This window comes from Meriones unguiculatus, chromosome X (assembly GCF_030254825.1).
Source record: "Meriones unguiculatus strain TT.TT164.6M chromosome X, Bangor_MerUng_6.1, whole genome shotgun sequence".
NCBI lineage: Eukaryota > Metazoa > Chordata > Mammalia > Rodentia > Muridae > Meriones > Meriones unguiculatus.
The window spans coordinates 117,027,819-117,051,786 of NC_083369.1; the positions used below are offsets into that span (position 1 = coordinate 117,027,819).

The 23,968-nt window shown below is 42.9% G+C and overlaps 1 protein-coding gene and 1 pseudogene across 1 annotated transcript; one reads left to right on the top strand and one right to left on the bottom strand.

Annotated features, from left to right (window-relative positions):
- Nucleotides 1–764: 764 nt before the first annotated feature.
- Nucleotides 765–2,858, bottom strand: LOC132649924 (PWWP domain-containing DNA repair factor 4-like). The gene has a single exon (XM_060374701.1). The coding sequence runs from the start codon at nt 2,856–2,858 to the stop codon at nt 765–767; it is 2,094 nt and encodes a 697-aa protein (XP_060230684.1).
- Nucleotides 2,859–3,097: 239 nt separating this feature from the next.
- Nucleotides 3,098–23,968, top strand: part of LOC132649925 (COP9 signalosome complex subunit 5-like) — a 136,279-nt pseudogene continuing 115,408 nt past the window's right edge.

A 23,968-nucleotide genomic window follows, 5' to 3' on the forward strand; every position in this document is an offset into this window, starting at 1 on the left:
CGCGTTTGTGCACACATACAGAGAGAGAGGGAGGGAGGCAGGGAGGGAAAGAGAAGGAGATGGAGGGAGGAAGGTGCAGAAAGATGAGAGAGAGTAGAGAGGGAAGAATAAAGGAAGGGAAGGAGAGAGAGAGTGAGAGGTTGTAAGACACAATACATCATGATCTTTGAAATCAGACTAACTCCGGGAGTACATTCACTTCCTTTCTCTGGCTTTAACCAACTGCCTCAATACACATATCTGTTCCTCTTCTTCATTGCGAGTGAGTGAAGAAGGAGGTAATGGAGAAAGAAAATTGTGGAAGCTAAGCTGGCTCCATCCATAGCACCTTAGAGAAAAGAGGACAGGAAGTGTGGGGAAGTCAGAGAAAGGTGTCATCATTAACCTGATGTGCTGGCTGGGTATGTTGGGAAACTGCAGAGAGGGCAAGGCTATGCCAAGATAGCCAATGCTCCACTCAGGGCTGGCAAGGTTCCAGGGAAGTGCACCCACAGGACTTGTGCACACCTAGGCACAGGCCAGAGAGGGCTGGTCTGGCCTGAAGCTAACAGAATCTGTCTGTCTGTAGAGCCCATGTAGACATCTGCACTGTCAATCAGGAAAGAAAATATTTATTTCGAGGTGGGGAAAGAAACACTCAGCGAGCAGTTGTCCCAGTGCCCAAAGTACACCCCACAGTCTCCCAGATGTTCCTCTTTGGAGTTGCTTCCTCTCTCCTCTCTTGGGAGTTGCAGGGGTGATGGCTGATAGCAGTGAGCACCCTTCTAAGGAATGGGTGCATGAGGGGCCCTGGCAGCCCCAATTCTGACTGCTGACCTCTTCCGGGCTGCCTTTAAGAGGTTCTTTTCAAAGAGCTCTTTCTCACGGTAGTGCACTGGTGGGCCATGCAGGTACTTCTCTTCTGCCTCCTTGTAGCTGAGCTCATAGAGGGCAGCGATGGAGCAGATGATTGCTTCTGGAAGAAGAACGTCCATGGTAAACTGCACTTTATCTCCTCTAGTCAGGGAGAGCAGAGCCTCATCTGCTTCCTTGCATATTTCTTGCAAATGCCTGGCCACAAGATGCAACTGGTCGTCATCCTCCAGGTAGGTCTCAATACAGAAGTCTTCCCCCCTTGATTTCCAAAGATTGTCCACCCACCTGGACGGTTTTCTGCCCTGCACAATCTCCCGCAGGTGCTGGTCGGCCCCCTTTCTCTTCACTATGAAGTCCACGAGCTTCTGGTTGGCTCTGTCCCAAGCAGCCCTCATACGGTCAGGCAGAACTTTCTTGCGGGGGCCTTTCCCACCTGGGGCATTCTCCTCCTCCCAATCTTCCAGGTCCACATAGCTCACCTTAGGGAAATCAATGTGCAGGTCTCCTTCCTGGATGGCCCTCCTTAGCGGGTAACTGACTTGGGCAGTGTAATAGCCCATAAAGGAGCCCAGGTAGGCGCCACAGGCCAGGCCCTCTCTGTAGTGGTCGATCACTGTGAGGCACCAGCTGATGCCCTGGCTGTACACTCTGCTGGCTCTTCTTATGAGTGATATTTTTTCTCCACAGTCCAGATGTTTCAACTTGTGTAGAGGGGCACGGACACCCTTGTGCTCAAACTGCATGTTAGCTTCCATCAACAACACCCTCGCCATCTTGTCATTTTGGCTGACACTTTTTACCACCGCTGGCCAGAATGGAAGGTCCTGAAATTTGAACCAGACCAGCATTCCTCGTTCAATGGTATTCTGTAGCTGGGCAGAAGCCACCTTGGCAGCTTGGCGTGCTTTTTGAATGGTGGAACGCCTCCTCTTGAACCTGGTCTTCGTCACCTTTGAGTGAGCACACGGTTCCAGTTCTGGCACCCTGCAATGTGGACACAGCACGTGGATCTTCCTTTTCCTGTTAGCAATGCGGAGGGATCTTCGCAGCCTCAGGATTGGAGGCATGCAAGCTGCTGAGGCCGAGTTTGCAGCTGGCTTCAGGGTGCCCGGGCCGTGGTCCTCCTTGCTCTCATGGAAGGCATTCTTCCTTTGGCCTCCAGTAGCCCTGGTGTGTAGGTCAGCAAAACGTGCTTGTTGCTTGAGGGCTTTGGGCGAAGACCAGATGCACCTCAGTGGCCCAGAAGCAGCCTGCTGCTCTTTCTTAGCCCGTACACTCTGCCTGGAGGCTGAGGCAGTCAAAGACTTGGGTTTGGATGTGTTTAGCTTTTTCATGCATGCATTACGACCAGAATTTCCTTCCAGTGTTGTGTGACATGGCCGTACTCTGATGCCTCTTAGGACATTCTGTTTCATCTCAAAGTGTGGAGGCCCAACAGTGGTGTGTGCCTGGGCTTTTCCACCTCGCACTGTGGGCACTTTCTGTGAGCCCACTGGCAACACAGGACCCTGACGGTGCTGCTTTCCAGGACTCCTCTGGGAGAGCTCTTGGCCTTTCTGGTTGTGCTTTTGGAAGCACAGACGCACGCGCAGGCGAAAGCGAGGACGTGGTTTGGAGTTGGCCTGCTCTTTTGGAACCTTTTGAGGACTTGTTCTTGTGCTGGTTCTTTGGCCACCTGTCCTTCCACCTTGCAAACAGCCTCCCTCCCCCAGGATATCGAGAGCCACCTTGAGGGCTCTTCTGTATGCTCTGGTCTGCTTTGGTGAGCCATTGCCCTGTGACTCCTTCCCTGCCATGGAGGCAAGGCTCACAATTTCAGACTTGGATAGTGGCCTTGCTTTGGTGCTCCTCACTCTTGTCTTCTCCCCCATAGGCAAGATTTGCACCTCCAAGAAAGGTGCCCCTCTCCTCTTACTATGGGCTGATGTCCTGGGTCTGGACAACACCCTTGCAGGCCACAGCTGACCCTTCCAGCCACACAGCACATACTCTGCAGAGTTCATGGTGACAGTACTCTGGGGCTGTGCTGATCACTACAGCGTGAGCAGTTTGGTTTTGGTGGGCACTGTGACTGCCTGACAGTTGTCTCTGTCCAGGCTCTCCTGCCTGTGGTACTGGCCTCCTTCCAGATTCTTGTGGAGGAGCTGGAGCTGACTTCCCTCAGGGTTATGTGGGCTTCCCCTGCATGGTGGAAGAAGGAAGCAGAGTTGCATTAGGAAGGAAATAAATAGGCTTAACCAGCATGGACACATCAGCGTGGTCAGGGGAGGCAAGGGTAATCAAAGGAGCTCATAAAGCCTGTTCTACAGATGTGGGAGAAGATATGCAAAAGGTCCAGAGCAGGTGGGAAACAGTTGTACTATTGTTGTTCCCAACCCCAAGTCTGGAGTGTTTAACTTCGTCCCAGAAAGGTGGATGTCATTACAAAGGCTGTGCATTTTCTTGCCCACCAGTCAGTACCTTAGGTCTCCCTGGGATTCTTTTGCCAAGGAAACCTCATTGTTCTCTTTCCTAGGGAGCTAGTCCTGCTCTGCCAACCCCAGGATGCCTATGGACAACCTAGTGCATGAGCCTTCCATACTTGTGTGATTCTAAGTTGAGCAGCAAGGAGGTGGGGAACTCTTCATGGTGATTCGCATAACATGGTAAGAGAAGATGGCTGCTTTCATAGCTTCTGGCTACCCCACCAGCCCACCACCAATCTTTCAGCTTAGTTCTGTTTCCATTGTGGACCTCACTATGGCATCAAGTGTCTACATGGCACACTTGGCGAGATCCTCAAAGAGAAGCTACTTCTTTACTAAACAGACATGCTTATTAATTAATTGGAAGACTCAGTGATTTCAGATGGCAAGCAACAGGGTTATGTGACATGACAGGGAGACAAGTGTCTCTGTTGGAACTGTGCACCCTCCTGCTGCAATGTCAAGCCTATGGTAGACCCTGCACACCCATATCTGCCTGTGATGAGCACTATTCATCCAAGAGATTACAGATCACTGACCTCTCCTGTCTCCAACCTCTGTGCCCTAATGTTAATCCATAAAGTCTTAGACAGGAAATTAAAGTAGCTACTTGATGATATGGATGGTCATGTGCCCATCCCTAGGTCTCGTGATATTCAATCTCATCTGTATTGCAGCTCTCCTCTTCATGTTCCTCCATACTGTCCCTCTCAACATAGTCCTCCCCTTAACCATCTCAGTGTAATTTCAACCCTTTCTTCTCCTCTCTGTCCAATTGTCTGTTTGTCTCTCTCTGTCTCTCCCTCTGTGTGTGTGTGTTTATGGTGGTAGCTAATCTGCTCTTGACTGCTTCTTCCTTGAGCCGGCCAGTTTCCTATCAGCAGTGTGCATGTCACCTGAGGGAAAACTCATCTGTCTGATCCTCAAGAGGCTGTGCTTGCTGAGAAGAACTACAACACAGAGGAAGAACCAAGAAAGACCCACATGCCACCCATGTTCACTATTCATGCTAGGATGCAAATTTGATTCTTGACATTACCAGGGCACCATGAGCCATAGTGAAACAGAGCACTGTGAACTGGGGGCTCCTGTGACACAAATCATCTTGGGAACTCCCATTACAACAGGTCCCCTCTGTGAGTGTGGCCATACCGAGCATAGAGACCCCAGATCTTATCCTAGGAATTCCTAACCTTACAGAAGTAGGGGGTGGAGAGCAATGACATTCTCCTCAATTCCTCAGTCCTTTCCTTCTGAACCCCTGTATCCATAAACTACTGGTGGTACACGCTAGCCCCCTATTCACAATGCAAATGTGCAGTGTCTCTCCTGTTGCATTCCCTTCCAAGCATTACTGACTTCAAATCTGATCTCACAATGCATAAAGTGGCTATCTACATAAAGGAGGCTAGGTGTGTCTCAGGCCACATCTGCTGGATGATGCAGCACTAAATGCGTATGTTGGAAGTATGGAGTTCATTTTAGTGATCAGCAACAGGAACCCTTCCTCTGATGAGGCTGTGTCATCTAACATGGTTAGCTGGCTCCCTCTGATGCAGCTCCCTTGGAGTCCTAGACGTTGGGACACAGGTGTCTGCTGAGAACACAGAGGAAACTATAACCCCCTCAGGTACCTTAGGCTGTCTTCTTCTGGATCTTCCTTGAACTGGCCCTCCAGCAAGGATGAATGAGCACCATCAGGCCCAACCACATCACCACCATCCAGACACCATGCCTCACAGGGTACCCTTAGAAACCTCAGATATGTGAGTTATACTTACAAAATGCACCCTTTTTACGCTGCACAGGTCTGCACAATGTTCAGCTTCCCTCAGGCAGTACGTTCTCAGACTCACATACTTCACTTAGAAATCATATCTGGGAATACAAAGTGTGTGTTCAAGCCCACAAACCATGCTATTCAGGCGTCATCTGTAACCCAGACATAGAGAGATGTGCATGCACTCATATCAGTCCACACTCCGCCACCCACACCCCCTTTGTGTATTCTGTCTTTTTATGCCTGTTGCTCCAGGGCATATGAAAGTCCTTGCCCTTCCTACAGACTGCTTAAATGTTATCGGTATTGCCACCTGCCTCCACTGTTTCAGGCATCACCTGCCTCCAGACCACTACTTTCAACCAATGCTTTGCTGAAATTTCTGTGATAGTTACCTTTCTGGCAAAAACAGTGCTCTCTTTTCCAGAGGCACAAAACAGAAGAAGTAGAATACTGAAATCCCTGTCTCAGTACATGCTTCAGCCCTGGGACCAAAGGCCTTTTATCAAGAACTTGGGCACAATTGCTGTGTGTGAAGTCTATTCACATTTTCTGCAGATGGGAACAATAGCTTCCTTTCCTGTGTGCAAGACCGACACATGGGTTAAAGGAAGTCTGATGAGAAGGTGCAAGAAGGGTATAGTGTATATTGGTCACACAGAGGAGCAGAGACACACAGAGGGATCCTGATGTGTTGGTGGGTTATGGGGAATCCATGGCTGCACACTCTTTAATTCCCAGATGGTTCTTAACCCAACTCAGAGCACTGTAAAGTCTCAGACACAGACACATACTAATGCCTGTTGGGGGAACAAAGTCTGGCCTCTCCTCTCTCCTCGGGTATTCATGACACCAGGTGTTTTACTTCAGTATACCCAACTGCCATTAGTGGCCAGTATTAGAGGCAGGTATCTTTTTGTAGGCCCGTGGCAGATATCCAGGCCCGGAGAGTATCACCACTTCCTATAAACAATCTTCCAAAAATAGCCTGCAGGTCAGCACCCACCTCCCACTCATAAGCCTCCACCCCAGCCACAAAGGGAGGCCCAGATACACCTCTGCCTTAAATGCCTTCCAGCTTCTCTCTAAGACAACAAACGCCACAACTATCTAGGCATTAAGGTGCTGCCACACAGATGCAGTCATTCTGTCAAGCACACAAGTGACAATCATCTCCAAAGAGAGAAAAGGTATCCATTCACATGTGTTGGGGAACTATGCTTTCATGGCCTGAAATGATAAAGCTGGCACCAAAGGGTTGTCACCTGAGGACAAAGAGACAAGGCAGGGTCCTTTGGGCTTCACTTCAAACAGTAGTAGTGACAACAACTCCTGTCCCATGAACAAGCACACAGGCTCCCAGGGCACACTCAGAGGGTCAGCTCACAGAGTCACTCAGGTTGGCTGAAGGCACCTACCTACATGCTTCCTGTGGTTGTCTACTGATCTCACCTCTTCAGTCTGTGAGTATCCTTCAGAAATACATCTGTAACCAGGAAAGAATGGCTTGTCCTCGTTGTCATGGCAACCACAGTGTCATAGAAAAAGTTTTCTGCAAGTAGCCAATTCTTTGTGGAAACCAGGAAGTACTGTTCACTTACACCTCTGTCACCTAGTTCCCCCCAGCCAGACCCCTGTAGCTTCAGGCATGAAAGAAAGTAACCATGCACACACTACAGAAGATGTCTCTATCACTCCAGGGTACAGGGTCTTTAAGCACAGAGGCTCTGGGAGAAGGCAAGACAAGAGATGGCAGGTACCAATAGTATTTCAATTGTCCACACAAAAGAGGAACCAGAAACAGTTGGTTGAGTATGTGTCTGTACAAAATAAATTCAAGAGCTGAAATACTTATCTGGTGCTCTTATGGAAAAACTATCTGTGATTTTAAAGGGATGAATTATAACTAGAATTGTTAAACACGTTTTAGCATAGGTAGTGTTCACATTTGATGTTTTTCCAGAAACCTCGCCTTTGAGAAGGCAAGCTATTTATAAACATCATTTTTACAGAAAAGTCTTATGAATTTCAAATCATATACCTTGAGGAATTTGGCTTGTATCAACATGGGAAACAATGAATAAATCATTGATACTTATAATGTTTCAAGACACTAAATCTTTTTCAACTTAGAGTTACACTTCTTTATGTGACTGCTGTTAATTTGTATCTGAGGCTGATTGGAACACTGACTTTTAATTCTCAACCATTTCTTCTTTTAGCATGGTCAACAAAGCTCAGACACAAATCAGCAAAGTAATAAAAATGTTTTGACTTTTACATCTGGACGTAGAGTGTGAAAAGGCCACCACTCCTCTTTACTTCTTGTCTAAAAAGATGAAATTCTTTTCTTCTCTGTTCATCCCAAAGGAAAGCTCCTGTATGTTTGAACCAGAGAGTCTGTGTTACAATAGCCGGTTAAGCATCTTTTGTTAGCTTAAAGTTAACACCTCTTACTAAAATGTTCACCAAGAAAATAGATATAATATAATACAGACATTGTTCCTTTTACCTAACTTCTAAGCAGCTGCTTAACTTGTAGTCTTTCACTTACTATGACAACAGGCATTATATTCTGTTCTGGTAACAATTTAAATTGATGAATTAAAAGGAAATCTCAACAAATGGAACATATACATTACAAACAGAGACAAACATTTCCTGTAGGTTTTTATAATTTTTAAGAATAAGTTAACTCATGTGACATTGCAATTAATCTCAGGATCTTCCCGACAATCTGAAATATGAAGACGGTTTTAAATTGCATTCTACAGTACATTTTGTCTTTTTTCTGTTGGTAAGTAAGAGTTCTGATCAGACATTGTAAACTATTTATCTGTACCTTGTTCCAAGCAGATTAGAAAAATGGTTAACACAAAGTGTTTTCTCTACATGAGTAATATGTAAATAGTTTCACAATGTTTTTTTGTTATTCCACTTCAGGACGCCACTAGAGAAAAAAAATCAGCAATTCACTGTGAAAACACATGTGGATGCTTTGTGGAGTAAAAATAGCCAGCATTTTAATTATACATGATTTCTGAATACTGGTTACAGAAAATGATTTTTTTTTTGTTAAAAACAAATTTATACATGTATATCTTTTTTAAACCTAATTCCTTCCCTTACATCCCTCCCCCTTCTGACTCATACTGTAATCCTCTCTATAATTTATGAACTCTACTTATTAGTAAATCTATCTATCTATCTATCTATCTATCAATCTATATATCTATATATCTGCCTATGTATATTCCTATCATCTATCTGTTTACACATTAGTCTCTCTATTACTGCACAAAGACATACTCTCAAACACAATTCAATTAGTGTTCATTGTATTAACATGTCTTGGGAAAAGCATGTTTTATCCAATTCCCACTGAAGATAAAATTGTTTACTACCCAACTTCTTCATGATAATGTATACTTATTTGAAGCATTTTTCTCTAACAATTACAGATTATATAAACACAGTTACTTCTTCCTCCTCCTTAAAATTATGCAAAAGCAGAGTTTTCTAACAGAGTTTATATTCCTCAGACTTTCACAGAACCCTAAAGTCCAGAAAATAGTTTTTATTGTATTTTCATTTGTCTACATTGCAAACTGTTGGGGGCAACATGATAATTGTGGTGACCACTATCTGTAGCCCAGAACATACAGACTGTTCTGTATATTCCTTCTTGGCATTTTTGTCCCTATTGGATGCATTCTTCTCTTCGATAACCACACCAAAGCTTGTGTACTGCCTATATGAGAAGAAAATTATCTCCTTTGAAGGATGCATGATGCAGCTCTTTGCTGAACACTTCCTTAAAGCAGTAAAAGTGATTGTACTGACAACCAGGGCCTATGGCCACTAGGTAGCAATTTGTAAGCCCTTGCACTACCCTTCCATCATGAACTGGAAGGCCTGTGGCACACTGATGGGGGTACTATAAACAGGAGGATTCTTGTGTTCTATCATACAAATAATTTTTGCTTTGCAGTTACCCTTCTTTGCACTCAATGTTTTTGATCATTTTATTTGTGATTTGTTCCCATTACAAGTACTTGCCTGCACTGATATGCATAGCTTCAGCCTTTTGGTGGTTGGCGAGAGTGGGTCTAACTGCATAATAATCTTTTCTAATTTGCTTGTATCCTATGGTGTCATCCTGTGCTCTCTGAAAGCTTACAGTTGTAAAGAGCAATGGAAAACTCTCTCCACCTGTGGGTCCCACACTGCAGTTGTGATTTTGTTCTTTGTCCCATGCTTATTTGTATATGCACACCCACCATCTGCTTTCTCCTCTGATAAAATGGTGGCCATGATGCCTTGATTTTGTTGGATGTGTTCTTAAACCAACCTCTAACCGTCTTCTTATCCATAAGCTTAGCTAATTTTTCCTGGTGTCTGCACTTCATACTGGGCCCATCTGTCTCTGGTTTCTGTTGTACTCTTTAGGATGTTTAGAGAGGTCCACCAGTTTGAGCATTGATCTTTGTGTTTCAACTGTAACTAAACGTAGAAGGTTGCTGGCACATGTGCACAAGCATGGCAGTGTGCATGGAAGAGTGCCTTTAACGAGAGGGTGCTAGAGCCTGTAATGTGGAGCTTAAGTGTAGGAGTGGGTACAGGTCCTAGTGCTTTTTGCAGGCACAATGTAGATGTGTAGGTGCCATGAATACATCAATGGCCTACAGGCCTCTAGTACTGTCCACCTCGTATTCTGATTTTCTGGGCTCCAGGAATTGTTTGCCTGGACTCCACTGGTAGACTCACAGAACAGGGGCTTCAATGTTGGGAACACTGTCTCAAGGAACCCTATTTTGCCAACTGTGAGGATGTGGGTAGGAGGCATCTGGTAGCTGGCTGTTAGTGTAGAGGGACCTTGGATCTGCATGCACTCACTTGAAGGAACACTCACTTGCTCCTAGGACTAATCAGAAGTCACAGGGGTTCCCCCTGTTCTCTACTCTCATATTTGGGCCCGCAGGGTCAAATGAGAGTGTAGGAGATCTGTGAGCTCAGTGGTGTCCTCTGTTTGGCTTCCAGGCAGCATAGGGAGACCCATACTTGTGGTAGCCACCTCTGCAGTCTCAGTCAGTGAGTACGGAGGATCCAGACCTGGGATGCCTGCCTCTGCTGTCTCATTCACTGAGAGGTCTATGCTTGGGGCAAGGGGAGGTGAAGGTTGATTGAATATTTACCACTCTCAGTCCCTGGAGATGTCCAAGGGTGACTTGGAGCTTAACTGTCACAGCCCCCAGGTAGTAGCCTCTCACCCAGGAAGCCTCAATTTTATGTTCTTGCTTCACCTGCCCCTTCACTCACTAATTTCGGGGTTTGGAATCCTGTGCCACTCAGACTGTATGATGCATGCTGGTAGGTGCCATCTTCCTTTCCCCACAAGATTTCTTGAGGTGAAAGTTCAGGTGGCTTAGCTTAAACTGTGAAGTTAATCTTCTGCTGTGATATAGGAGTAACTCACAAGGTACACTAAGAGCTCCTTTTTGGTTTTGTTGAAAGAAGTCATTGTGTAGCTCATGCTAGCCTTCAATGGTAATTGATGATGTTCTTGAATCTGTTTTTCTCAAGGGTTTAAAGTACAGGTTTCTGCTGCCACATCCAACAATGTCTTTTTCCCACACATACAGGTGGGGAGGATCTCATTATGTGTTTTCAGAGTCACCATCCTTACCTTGCCTACAAGTTAGGTAGATCCAAACTGCCAGCACCCATGTAGCCACCAGCAGTGCCAATAGGAGAGGCAGCCAGCCTCCCAGCATGCTTCTCTCTTCAGGAAACAGCTCAGTCACCCTAACAAACAAAGCTATGTTTGCCCTCTTTTGTAAATTGATTTTTTTACTCCGCTTCTCAGAAATTTAAACCTTTTCAAACCAAGTGCTTAAAGGCCTTTCAGGGTCTCCTGTTAAGGGTTCCCAATATCCAAGTTACTTAAAATTTATTACTCTGGGCTGGAGTGATGGTTCATTCATTATAGGTAGGCTCACAACAACAATAACAAAAAATGTATATAAATTCAGGCACACATGTGCCATAGTGTATGTGTGGAGGTCAGAGGACAACTTTAGGGCATTTCTTCTCTTCTATCACCATGGGATCTAGGTTGCAAGATCCAGATAGCAAGCGATTTTAGGCATTGAATTAGGGGCCATTCCCTAAACTCAGGTTTCTATTCCTTAAGCATAAAAGCATTTTCACCGTGGCAACTAGAATATGAATGCTGCTTTTTTGTTGATTGAATAATTTTTGTTCCTCGGGATGAACATAGATACATAATGCACACAAAGCTGTGTACCCACATAAAAGTCAAGGTATAGGGATAGTTATCTAAAGCTTGTAAGGGATCTAAAGTTATCTAAAGCTCATCGTTTGGTCCCACCTCTGGGGCTAGTTTCAGAACATAGTGTCAGTCCATTGTTAGTCAAAAGAACTGACATATCTCTAAATCCAGAGACATTTTTCAGAACATGCTGGTATCAGTGAGGTATCTTTTCTTGCCAATATTCCTGATTTGTTAATCAAATAGGATTCAGAGAGAATTGGAATGCCTTGAAATGTATACTCCCTCATGGACCGAGTCCCTGTTCTCATACAAGCCTTTGACTCCCATTCCATAGCATTGTGATACTTTCAACAACCATTTTGTTCTTTTTTCCCCTTCTGTATTTTCTGTTTGAAAATCCTTTCTTTTTACTTAGTTATGAGATCTCTGGGGTACCATAGACATTGGTTTGTTACATCAGATCAGAGTACACTGGCAGGGACCCCCTAATGCTCCTCACAGACATGGTATAACCTGTTATTATCAAAGGGGATTTGTGTGTCTTGACACTCTGACCATCCTGTGGTAATGACAGGTACTTACTGTTATCGGGAGGGAAGGGATCACTTGTCTCTGAGCATAACACAAACGTTCCTTCATGTTGCATGCAGTCATTGCCACAGGTGCGTAAATACAGGGTCAACTAAGGAAAAGGCAAGGTCAGAAAGTGCCCAGGAGACATTCTGCATTGTCCACATTTCTAACACAAATTCCTCCCTCTTTTCTGTTTGTTTGTCTTGGCATGGTCAACAATTTTTCACTTGGTTAAAGTTCTTTAGTCCACAAATCCAACCTGGTGACCCAAGACGAAAATATCTACAATGCCCTTGAACTTTTTGCATGGTAATGACATGGTATTTTCCTTATCTAAAAAGGAGGCTACATCCTAATAAATAGAGAAATATTCCCCCTAGACAATAGTAGGTGAGTTCCCTGGCACTAGAAAGGTCTATGACATCCTAAAACGTGCAGTTACAGTGTTGCCAGTGTCTGCTTTCTTGGCCACCCTGAGCTCTTCATGTTAGAGGGCATGGAGAATGACTTGTGTGTGGCTGTGTTGCTCTGTGACCCTCCGAATCCTACAAGGGCCTCACTTCCTGTTTCTACATGGGCCACCTGAGGCCCCCAGAAGGCAAACAATTGCTCTCCAGAGTTCAGGCATTGACCTGCACTCCAGCCTTCCAGCAGCAAACCTTTGAAGATTCTCTTTTAAATTAAAACTGAGGCTTTGGAGAAATAAAATGGCTGTCCTATCTCAGAATTACTCTGAGGATCTGTGGTAGAAAATAGAAGCAAAAGCACTTTGACAAGTTAGCAGTCACTAGTGCAAGAAAAGACACCAGAGCAGCAGAATCAGCCTCCTGATCTTACCACTGTAAAGACTAATAAGGTGTCCCTGATAGCACGCTTGACTAGGACTATTGGTAAAAGACTTGCCATCGTTTAAAAGATGAATCAGAGGGTTAGTATGTATCAGTTGTTGAATGCTTACTTAGAACTCAAGAAGTCCTAGGTTCAGTCCCTAGCATTCCACCACACATTCACATTCAGAAAGCATCCAGGCTGGAACAACTAATTTTCTACTGTCCTTCCCTTCCCAGATCACTGTAAATCACCTGAGTGACAGCACCTTCACTTTCCTCATCCACCAAAATGGCTACAGATATCCATGTCAGTTTATTCTGGTGTGAATAAGTGAAACAAAGTCAAGAGCTATAAGGTCCAAGTGAGTAGCCAGACTATCAGTGACGAAACCTGTCAGTCTTCTTGACTGACTTCAGATGCATCAGACTGTGTGAAATAGGACTCCCTTCAGAAGCCTAGAGTTTCTGCCTTTAGTTGATCCTAGACTTATTGTACCCAGGATGTGTACAGGTCCTTTTTTCTGCTACAGTGATAAAGATAGCCTAGCATGTTGAGACAGCAGTTAGCTTTGGGATATCTTGAAAGAAAACGTATCCAAAGTGTATTTTCCTTCAAGATATCATAGCTAGAGATTGGGGATGTAACAGTGGTGAAGGGAATGAAAGGGAGAGTACCTCCAACACTCTAGAAAAACCCAACAACAGGTTCCTTTGAATGAGAACCGTGTATGTATTTCCAACTTGATTGGTTGTAAAATTCACTTCAACCATCTTCTCATTCTTCTTACAAGCAGTGATATTTGGATCCCACAGACTTCCTCCAAGTTGAAAGAAAACCTCATGGGTGACCTGATAATTCCTCCCTCATCTGAGCTCCCAGGGAGCTTTACAGAAACAAATCTAAATCATTAGGCACACACCTATGAGACAGGAACCAGACTGTAGTTTATCTTCTGACCCAGTTCCCAGAATCACAAAGTATCTAATGTCCAAGAATGTTTAGGAATTCCCCACCCAATGCCATTACTTTGCTAAAAATAGCTTCTTTAAGCTTGCAGTAGTAGGTATAGATCTCAGTTTTTGACTCAGTTCAATACTCACCTTACATTTTGAGGTAAGAGAGCTGCTAGGACCTCTGTTTTCTCCTTTCAAGGGTAGGAGGAAAAGCCTTAGTTTAGGAGTTATGCCCGAAAATATGGAATAACTGCACTGATACTCAGGGCTTGCAAGCACAAAGACATGCTGCCAGTTTTACTGGATACAATGAAGGAAGGAAATGCCAAACAGCTTACAGGAATCCCTGACAGAACAACTATCAGAAAGTCCATTGCGTCACTCATGTGACTTGCAAATAAGAGTGGACAAATTTTCAGGAATGTGTATATGTAATAGCACAAATTATCTTCCTTACTCTTGGAACAATTTTGGGCTCTGGAAGGGAACTGGTTCTAGAAGAGAATCAGAGGGCTGATTCCAGGCCCTGGACCTCATACCTCTTACAGCTCCACTCTTTTACAGTGCTTATGATGTGAGGAAAGATCTTTCCCAATATCATTAACTTCACTAACATCACTAGCATCATGAGATTGTACTGCTCTGTAATTCATGTTCACCCTTAGAAGAAGGGATGATATGAGAGACTGTCCTAAAGCAGTTCCTTCATAAATCAAAGGAAATTGTAAGGGTCTACCATAGAGAAGGCAGTTTTGAGAAGGAAACTAGGGCCTCCTTTGGAAAACGTTCACCCTTTGTGTTAATCCAAACAGAAGGTACCAGAGATTCCTCTGAGCACAGGCCACTTGTGATAAGCAGGTGCATAGGCTATGTGGACTCCCCTCCAATCACAAAACAGCTTACCATGGGTACTGCTGTTAAGTGGGATTTGGGATAAAGTGTTAGATAAGCCAAGGAACAGGAAAGGTTTTCTGTAGCTATTACTGTACTATATAAACCTAAGAGTCGGTCCCAGTCTGCATAGCTGCTTAGCCCAAAGCCACTCCTTTTCTGAGTTCAGTTCTTTTTTTTTTTCTTTTTATTTATTTATTTTTTTTTTATCAGTTACATTTTATTAACTCTGTATCCCAGCCATGTCCCGATCCCTCATTCCCTCCCAGTCCCTCCCTCCCTCCCTCATCTCCACCGTGCCCCTTTCCAAGTCCAAGTCCAAGGACCTCCTCCCCATTCATCTGATCCTGTTTTATCAGGTATCTTCAGGACTGGCTGCAAAGCTCTCCTCTGTGGCCTAACAGGACTGCTACTCCCTTCGGGGGTGGGGAGACCAAAGAGCCAGTCATTGAGTTCCTGTTAGAAATAGTCCCTGTTCCCCTCACTTTGGGAAACCAATTGGTTACTGAGCTACCACAGGCTACATCTGAGTGGAGGTTCTAGGTTATATCCATACATGGTCCTTGGTTGAATGTCAGTCTCAGAAAAGACCCTGTGCCCAGATATATTTGGTCCTTGTGGAGCTCCTATCCTTTCCCCATCAGACTAACTCCCCTTCTTTCTTATGATTCCCTGTACTCTGCCAAAGGTTTGGTCATGAGTCTTTGCTTTGAAAACACTGCTAGTTAGAGTCTTTCAGATGCGCTCAGTAGACTCCTGTCATACGTTCAATGCACATCCCATCTGTCTTTCTAAATGAGGAATGATCATCTTACCCCATGTCCACTCAATTGATTATCTTTTTTAGGTGTATAGATTTCATTATGTTTATCATATCTTATAGATCTATATAAGTGAGTATATCCCATGTTTGTCTTTCTCCTTCTGGGATATTTCACTCAGAATGATCTTTTCTAGATCCCACCATTTGCCTGCAAATTTCATGATTTCCTCCTTTTTGATTGCTGAGTAGTATTCCATTGTATAAAAATACCACAATTTCTGTACCCATTCCAGCGTTGATGGACATCTGGGTTGTTTCCAGGTTCTGGCTATTACAAATAGAGCTGCTATAAACATGATTGAGCAAGTGTCCTTTTTGTGTACTTGAACAAACTTTGGGTATATACCTAGCAGTGGTATAGCTGGGTCTGGAGGAAGCACTATTCCTATTTGTCTTAGAAAGTGCCAGATATCTTTCCAGAGTGGTTGTACCAGTTTACATTCCCACCAGCAGTGGAGCAGGGTTCCCCTTTCTCCACAACCTCTCCAGCATGTGTTATCGCTTGAGTTTTTCATCTTGGCCATTCTGATGGGTGTAAGGTGATATCTCAGGGTCGTTTTGATTTGCATTTCCCTGATGGCTAATGAGGATGAGCATTTCTTTAAGTGTTTTTCTGCCATTCGACATTCCTCTGTCGAGAATTCTCTGTTTAGCTCTGTTCCCCATTTTTTAATTGGATTACTTGGTTTGCTACTTTTCAGCTTCTTTAGTTCTTTATATATACTGGATATTAGTCCTCTTTCAGATAAAGGGTTAGCGAAGTTTCTTTCCCAATCTGTAGGCAGTCGTTTTGTTTTGATGATGGTATCCTTTGCTTTACAGAAACTTTTCAGTTTCATGAGGTCCCATTTATTGATTGTTGCTCTTAGAGCCTGTGCTGTTGGTGTTCTGTTCAGGAAGTTGTCTCCTGTGCCAATGAGTTCTAGGCTGTTCCCCACTTTTTTTTCCAATTGATTTAGGGTATCTGGTTTTATGTTGAGGTCCTTGATCCACTTTGACTTTAGTTTTGTGCAGGGTGATAAATATGGATCTATTTTCATTTTTCTGCATGTAGACATCCAGTTGGTCCAGCACCATTTGTTGAAGATGCTGTCTTTTTTCCATTGAATGGAATTGGCTTCTTTGTCGAATATCGAGTATTCATAGGTGTGTGGATTTAGTTCTGGGTCTTCTATGCGGTTCCATTGATCCTTTTTTCTGTTTCTATGCCAATACCATGCAGTTTTTATTACTGTTGCCCTGTAGTACAGCTTGAGATCAGGAATGGAGATACCTCCAAATGATCTGTTGTTGTACAGGATCGTTTTGGAGATTCTGGGTTTTTTGTTTCTCCATATGAAGCTGAGAATCTTTTTTTCAAGGTCTGTAAAGAATTGAGTTGGTATTTTGATGGGAATTGCATTGAATCTGTAGATTGCTTTTGGCAGTATGGCCATTTTCACAATGTTAATCCTACCAATCCATGAGCACGGGAGATCTTTCCATCTTCTGATATCTTCTTCGATTTCTTTCTTCAGAGACTTGAAGTTTTCCTCAAACAGGTCTTTCACTAGCTTGGTTAGAGTCATACCAAGGTACTTTATGTTATTAGTGGCTATTGTGAAGGGTGTTGTTTCCCTAATTTCTTTCTCAGCCTTTTTGTCTTTGGTATATAGGAGGGCTTCTGATTTTTTTGAGTTGATTTTGTATCCTGCCACTTTGCTGAAAGTGTTTATCAGCTGAAGGAGTTCTCTGGTTGAATTTTTGGGGTCGCTCATGTATACTATCATATCATCTGCAAATAGTGACACTTTGACCTCTTCCTTTCCGATTTGTATCCCCTTGATCTCCTTTAGTTGTCTTATTGCTCTGGCTAGGACTTCAAGTACTATGTTGAAGAGATATGGGGACAATGGACAGCCTTGTCTTGTCCCTGATTTCAGTGGGATTGATTTAAGTTTCTCTCCATTGAGTTTGATGTTAGCTATAGGCTTGCTATATATTGCCTTTACTATGTTTAGGTATGTGCCTTGTATCCCTGATCTCTCCAAGACTTTAAACATGAATGGGTGTTGGACTTTGTCAAATGCTTTTTCGGCGTCTAAGGAGATGATCATGTGGTTTTTCTCCTTCAGTTTGTTTATGTGGTGGATTACATTGATGGATTTCCGTATGTTGAACCACCCTTGCATGCCTGGGATGAAGCCTACTTGGTCATGGTGGATGATATCTTTGATGTGTTCTTGGATTCGGTTTGCAAGTATTTTATTAAGTATTTTTGCGTCAATGTTCATAAGAGAGATAGGCCTGAAGTTCTCTTTTTTTGTTGGGTCTTTGTGTGGTTTAGGTATTAAGGTGACTGTGGCTTCATAGAATGAGTTTGGTAGTGTTCCTTCTGTTTCTATTTCGTGGAATAGCTTGAGGAGAATTGGAGTTAGCACTTCTTTGAAGGTCTTGTAGAATTCTGTGCTGAAGCCATCTGGTCCAGGGCTTTTTTTGGAGGGGAGACTGTTAATAACTGCTTCGATTTCCTTGGGAGATATAGGGCTATTCAGTCTTTCTACCTGATCTTGACTTAGTTTTGGTAGATGGAATCTTTCAAGAAAATTATCCATTTCATTCAGATTCTCAAATTTTGTGGCATATAGGCTTTTGTAGTATGACCTAATAATTGTTTGGATTTCCTCAATGTCTGTGGTTATGTCCCCATTTTCATTTCTGATTTTGCTGATCTGGATAGTTTCTCTCTGCTTTTTAGTTAGTTTGGCTAAGGGTTTGTCTATCTTGTTGATTTTCTCAAAGAACCAGCTTTTTGTTTCATTGATTCTTTGGATAGTTTTATTTGTTTCTAGTTGATTGATTTCAGCCCTTAGTTTGATTATTTCCAGCCGTCTGCTCCTCTTGGGTGTATCTGCTTCTTTTTTTTCTAGGGTTTTCAGTTGGGCCATTAAGTTGTTTGTATGTGATGTTACGAATTTCTTCTTGCAGGCACTTAGTGCTATAAATTTTCCTCTGAGCACTGCTTTCAATGTGTCCCATAAATTTGGGTATGTTGTGCCTTCCTTTTCATTGAATTCTAGGAAGTCTTTAATTTCTTTCTTTATTTCTTCCTTAACCCAGCTGTCATTGAGTAGTAAGTTGTTCACTTTCCATGTGCGTGTCGGCTTTTTGTTGTTTCTGTTGTTGTTGAGGTCGAGCTTTAGTCCATGGTGGTCAGATAGTATACAAGGGATTATTTCAATCCTTTTGTATCTGTTGAGGCTTGCTTTGTGGCCCACTATATGGTCTATTTTGGAAAAGGTTCCATGCGGTGCTGAAAAGAAGGTGTACTCTTTTGAGTTTGGGTGAAATGATCTGTAGACGTCTATTAGGTCCATTTGATTTAGGGATTCTGTGAGTGCTTTTATTTCCCTATTTGGTGTCTGTCTAGTTGATCTGTCCCTTGGTGAGAGTGGAGTGTTGAAGTCTCCCACTATTAAGGTATTAGGATCAATGTATGATTTAAGCTTCAATAATGTTTCATTTACGAATGTCGGTGCTCTTGTATTTGGGGCATAGATATTCAAGATTGTGATGTCCTCTTGGTGGATTTTTCCTTTGATGAGAATATAGTGGCCCTCCTTATCTTTTTTGATTAACTTGGGTTGAAAGTCTATTTTATTAGATATTAGGATGGCTACTCCAGCTTGTTTTCTGGAACCGTTTGCTTGAAAAACAGTTTTCCAGCCCTTTACTCTGAGGTAGTGTTTGTCTTTGTTGCATAGGTGTGTTTCTTGGATGCAACAGAATGTTGGATCCTGTTTCCTTAACCATTCTGTTAGCCTGTGTCTTTTTATTGGTGAGTTGAGTCCATTGATATTGATAGATAATAGTGACCAATGCATGTTAGTTCCTTTTGTAATGGAGTCGATGATCTAACCCTGTTTCATTGCTTGTTTTCTTTTCATTTTTGTTGGGACATTATCTGTATGCCCTGTTTTCTTGGGTGAATTTGTTTTCATTGGATTGGAGTTTTCCTTCTAGTATCTTCTGTAGGGATGGTTTGCTGTGTAGATATTGTATAAATTTAGTTTTGTCATGGAATATTTTGTTTTCTCCATCTATGTTGATTGAAAGCTTTGCAGAGTATAGTAGTCTGGGTTGACATTTGTGATCTCTTAGAGTCTCCATGATACTTGCCCAGGCCCTTCTGGCTTTCATAGTTTCTGATGAGAAGTCCGGCGTGATTCTGATAGGTCTACCTTCATATGTTACTTGGCCTTTTTCCCTTGCTGCTTTTAATATCTTTTCTTTGTTCTGTAGATTTAGTGTTTTGACTATGATGTGACGTGATGTGTTTCTTTTCTGGTCTAGTCTATTTGGAGTTCTGTAGGCCTCTTGTATATTTATGGACATCTCTTTCTTTAAGTTGGGAAAATTTTCTTCTATGATTTTCTTGAAAATATTTTCTGGACCTTGGAGTCTGGAGTCTTCTTTTTCGTGAATTCCTATTATTCTTAGATTTTGTCTTTTCATAGCATCCTTGATTTCTTGGATATTTTGTGATTGGAACTTTTCTGATTTTACTTTTTCTTTGAGAGAAGTATCCATTTCTGCAAGTGTGTCTTCAGCTCCAGAGATTCTCTCTTCCATCTCTTGTATTCTGTTGGTGATGCTTACTTTTGTGGTTCCTGATCTTTTCTCCAAGTTCTCCAGCTCAAGGGTTTTCTCATTTTGTGTTTTCTTTATTGATTCTAATTCTGTTTTCATGCCTTGCACCATTTCTTTCATGTGTTTGAATTTGGATTCCTGTCTCTCTACGATGGCCTCTATTTCTTTTTTCATTTCCTTCTTATATGCCACTAATTTTTCCTCTACTTGTGTATCTATTTGTTTGGCTATGTTTGCCTGTGTTTCTTTAAGGATATTGTCTATTTCTTCTTTCTTTGCCTCCAATTGACTGGCCATCTCTTTGAAAGACTTGTTCATTTCCTCCTTATGAGCCTCAAATAATTGGGCAAGCATGGCTTTAAAATCATTTTCCTGTGCTTCTGTTGAATTTGTGTATCCACCGATTTTGGGGTTTGCTGGTGAAGTCATGATGTCCTGATTTATGTTGGAAGTGTTCTTTCGCCTACCTCTGGCCATTGGCTTATCTGAAACCTTCCCTGTTTGTTTTTGGATTCTGCAGATCAGACTGGTGCTGTCTCTCTCTGGTGTCTGGAGAGTTCTTCAGGAACCTGAGCACTCTCAGCGTGTGCTGAGGACTAGCTGTACCTGTGGGAGGAAAATATGCAGGCACAAAAGAGGCAGATGCAAGTGTGTGTGTGCACGCGCATGTGTGTGTCCGTGTGTGTAAGTGTGCGTGGACGTGTGTCTCGAGGGACAGAGTGATGGCTAATGTTGAACCTTTGAGTGTGTGCAAGGGGCTCTGCACTGTATATGTCACAGGCGCTAATGATGACCGCAGTGCAATTTCTGGCATTAACTGCCTTGACTCCTCAATTAGGCCCACAGGGCAGGAACTTCGATGTCCCTAGTGCCCCTCTGTTTCCCAAAGTGGGTATGTGGGTGGGAGGGGGGTTTGATGCTTGGCTTCTGATTTAGAAGGGCCCAGGATCTGGGGAACTGCAGATTCTCAAGGGTGCACTCACTTACAGGCAGGTCTTTTGGCAGAGATCGTGGTATCTGGGGCTCTCTGCTCTCTGGTTTGGCCCTGCTTCTTTGATGTGCTCTGCCAGTTCTGTGCTGCTGTCACTGCCAGGTTCTGAGGTCTTGCTGCACCTGGAGATTTCAGGGTGGTCACTTCAGCAGGGATGGGGTAACCAGGCTCTCTGTTCTCTGGTTTGGTCCTGGTTAGTCATAAACTGGAGTGCTGTGGTGCCCTGCTAGTTCAGTGCTGCCAGTTCAGTATGGCGTCTAGCAGACTCAGGCCCTGGGAGGATGGTGCAGCTGCTGAGAGAATCTGGGACTCCAGGACACATACTGCTGGCTTTTGTCTGCCGCTAAAGTGCTTGGGGCTCCATCTCAGTGGCTGTATATCCCAGGCAGTTAGGTCTGCGCTGAGAAAGATGAGTCCGCTGTGCTGCTGTGCCCAGGAGGAAGCAGGTCTGGGGGAAGGGAGTGCTGCAAGATCAAAGGATCGTTTCTCTCCTTCCCCAAACAAGTCCCCGGGTGACCGGAGACCAAAGGTTTCACCTCCTGCGATGTTCCCTGTTGTTCAGAAAGCCTCACCGTGGTTTTCCTGGGTTAGGGGTCCTTCCATTCACCAACTCAGAAGTTCAGGTATCCCACCACTCAGAAACTGTGTGTGCTAGTCGCCATCTTGGCTCTGCCCCGTTCTGTATTTCCATATATTCAACCACACTTGCATGCCTGGGATGAAGCCTACTTGTTCATGATGGATGATATCTTTTATGTGTTCTTGAATTCAGTTTGCAAGTATTTTATTGAGTATTTTTGCTTTAATATTCATAAGAGAGATAGGTGTGAAATTCTCTTTATTGGTTAGGTATTTGTGTGTTTTAGGTATCAAGGTGCCTTCATAGAATGAGTATGGTGATGTTCCTTCTGTTTCTATTTTGAGGAATAGTTTGAAGAGATTTAGCATTAGCTCTTTTCTGAAGGTCTGGTAGAATTTTGCACTGAAACCATCTGGCCCTGGGCTTTTTCTTTTTAAAGGAGACTTTTGATGACTATTTCTCTTTCCTTGGGGGATAGAGGACTGTTTAATTGATTTTCCTGTTCTTGATTTAATTTTGGTAAATGGAATTTGTCAAGAAAATTGTCCATTTTATTTAGAGTTTCAAATTTTGTGGTGTATAGGCTTTTGTAGTAGGACCTATTGATTGTTTGAATTCCCTCCGTGTCTGTTGTTATGTCCCCTTTTTTTTTCATTTCTGATATTGGTGATTTGGACAGTTTCTCTGAGGCTTCTATTTAGTTTGGCTAAGGATTTGTCTATCTTTTTTTATTTTCTCGAAGAACCAGCACATGGTTTTATTGATTCTTTGAATTGTTTTATTTGTTTTTCATTTATTGATTTCTGCCCTGAGCTTGAGTATTTTGAGCCATCTACTCCTCTTGGGTGTGCCTGCTTCTTTTCTTTCTTGGGCTTTCAGATGAGCTATTAAGTTGCTTGTATTCAGTGTTTCAAATTTCTCCTTGAAGGCACTTATGAACTTTCCCCTCAGTACTGCTTTCATTGTGTCGCATAAGTTTAGGTATGTTGTGCCTTCATTTTCATTGAATTCTAGGGAGTCTTTTATTTCTTCCTTTATTTCCTCCCTAACTCACCTGCCGTTGAGTAGCAAGTTTTCCAATTTCCATGTGCTTATATGTAGGCTTTTTGCTATTTCTGTTGTTGTTGAAGTCGAGCTTAGTCCATGGTGGTCAGACAGATTACAAGGGATTATTTCAATCTTCTTCTATCTTCTGAGGCTTGCTTTATGACCAACTATATGGTCTATTTTGGAAAAGGTTCCATGAGGTGATTAAAAGAAGGTATAATCGTTCGAGTTTGGGTAAAAAGATCTGTAGACGTCTATTAAGTCCATTTGATTTAGGGAATCTGTAAGTGCTCTTATTTCCCTGTTTAGCTTCTGTATGGATTTTCTGTCCATTTCTGTGAGTGAGTGTTGAAGTCCCCCACTGTTAAGGTGTTGTGATCGATGTGTAATTTCAGCTTTACTAATAGTTAATTTACAAACGTAGATGCTCTTGAATTTGAGGCATATGTCCAGAATTGTGATGTTCTCCTGGTGGATTTTTCTTTTGATGAGAATGAAGTGCCCCTCCTCATCATTTTTGATTAATGTTGGTTGAAAGTCTATTTTATTAGATATTAGGATAGCTACTCGATTTTGTTTTCTGGGTCCATTTGCTTGAAAGACATTTTTCCAGCCCTTTTTCTGAGGTAGTGTTTATCTTTGCTGCATAGTTGTGTTTCTTGGATGCAGCAGAATGTTGGATCCTGTTTCCACAACAATTCTGTTAATCTGTGCCTTATTATTGGAGAGTTGAGTCTATTGATATTGATAGATAATAGTGATCAATGGCTGTTAGTTCCTTTTACTGTGGAGTTAGTGGTATTACTGTTGTTCATTGGTTGTTTTCTTGCAATTTCTCTTGAGAGATTATGTATATCCTGTCTTTTCTTGGGTGTATTTGTTTTCAATGCATTGGAGTTTTCCTTCTAGTAACTTCTGTAGGGGTGGGTTGCTGAGCAGATATTGCTTAAATTTAGTTTTGTCATGGTGTATTTTGTTTTTTCCATCAATGTAGGTTGAAAGCTTTGCTGGGTATAGGAGTCTGGGTTGATATCTGTGGTCCCTTAAAGTGTTCATGATATCTGCCCAGGCCTTTCTGGCTTTTATAGTTTCTCATGAGAAGTCTGGTGTGATTCTGATAGGTCTTCCTCCATATGTTACTTGGCCTTTTTCCTTGCTTCCTTTAATATCTTTTCTTTGTTCTTTAGATTTAGTGTTTCGACTATGATGTGACATAAGGAGTTTCTTTTCTGGTCTAGTCTATTTGGTGTGCTGT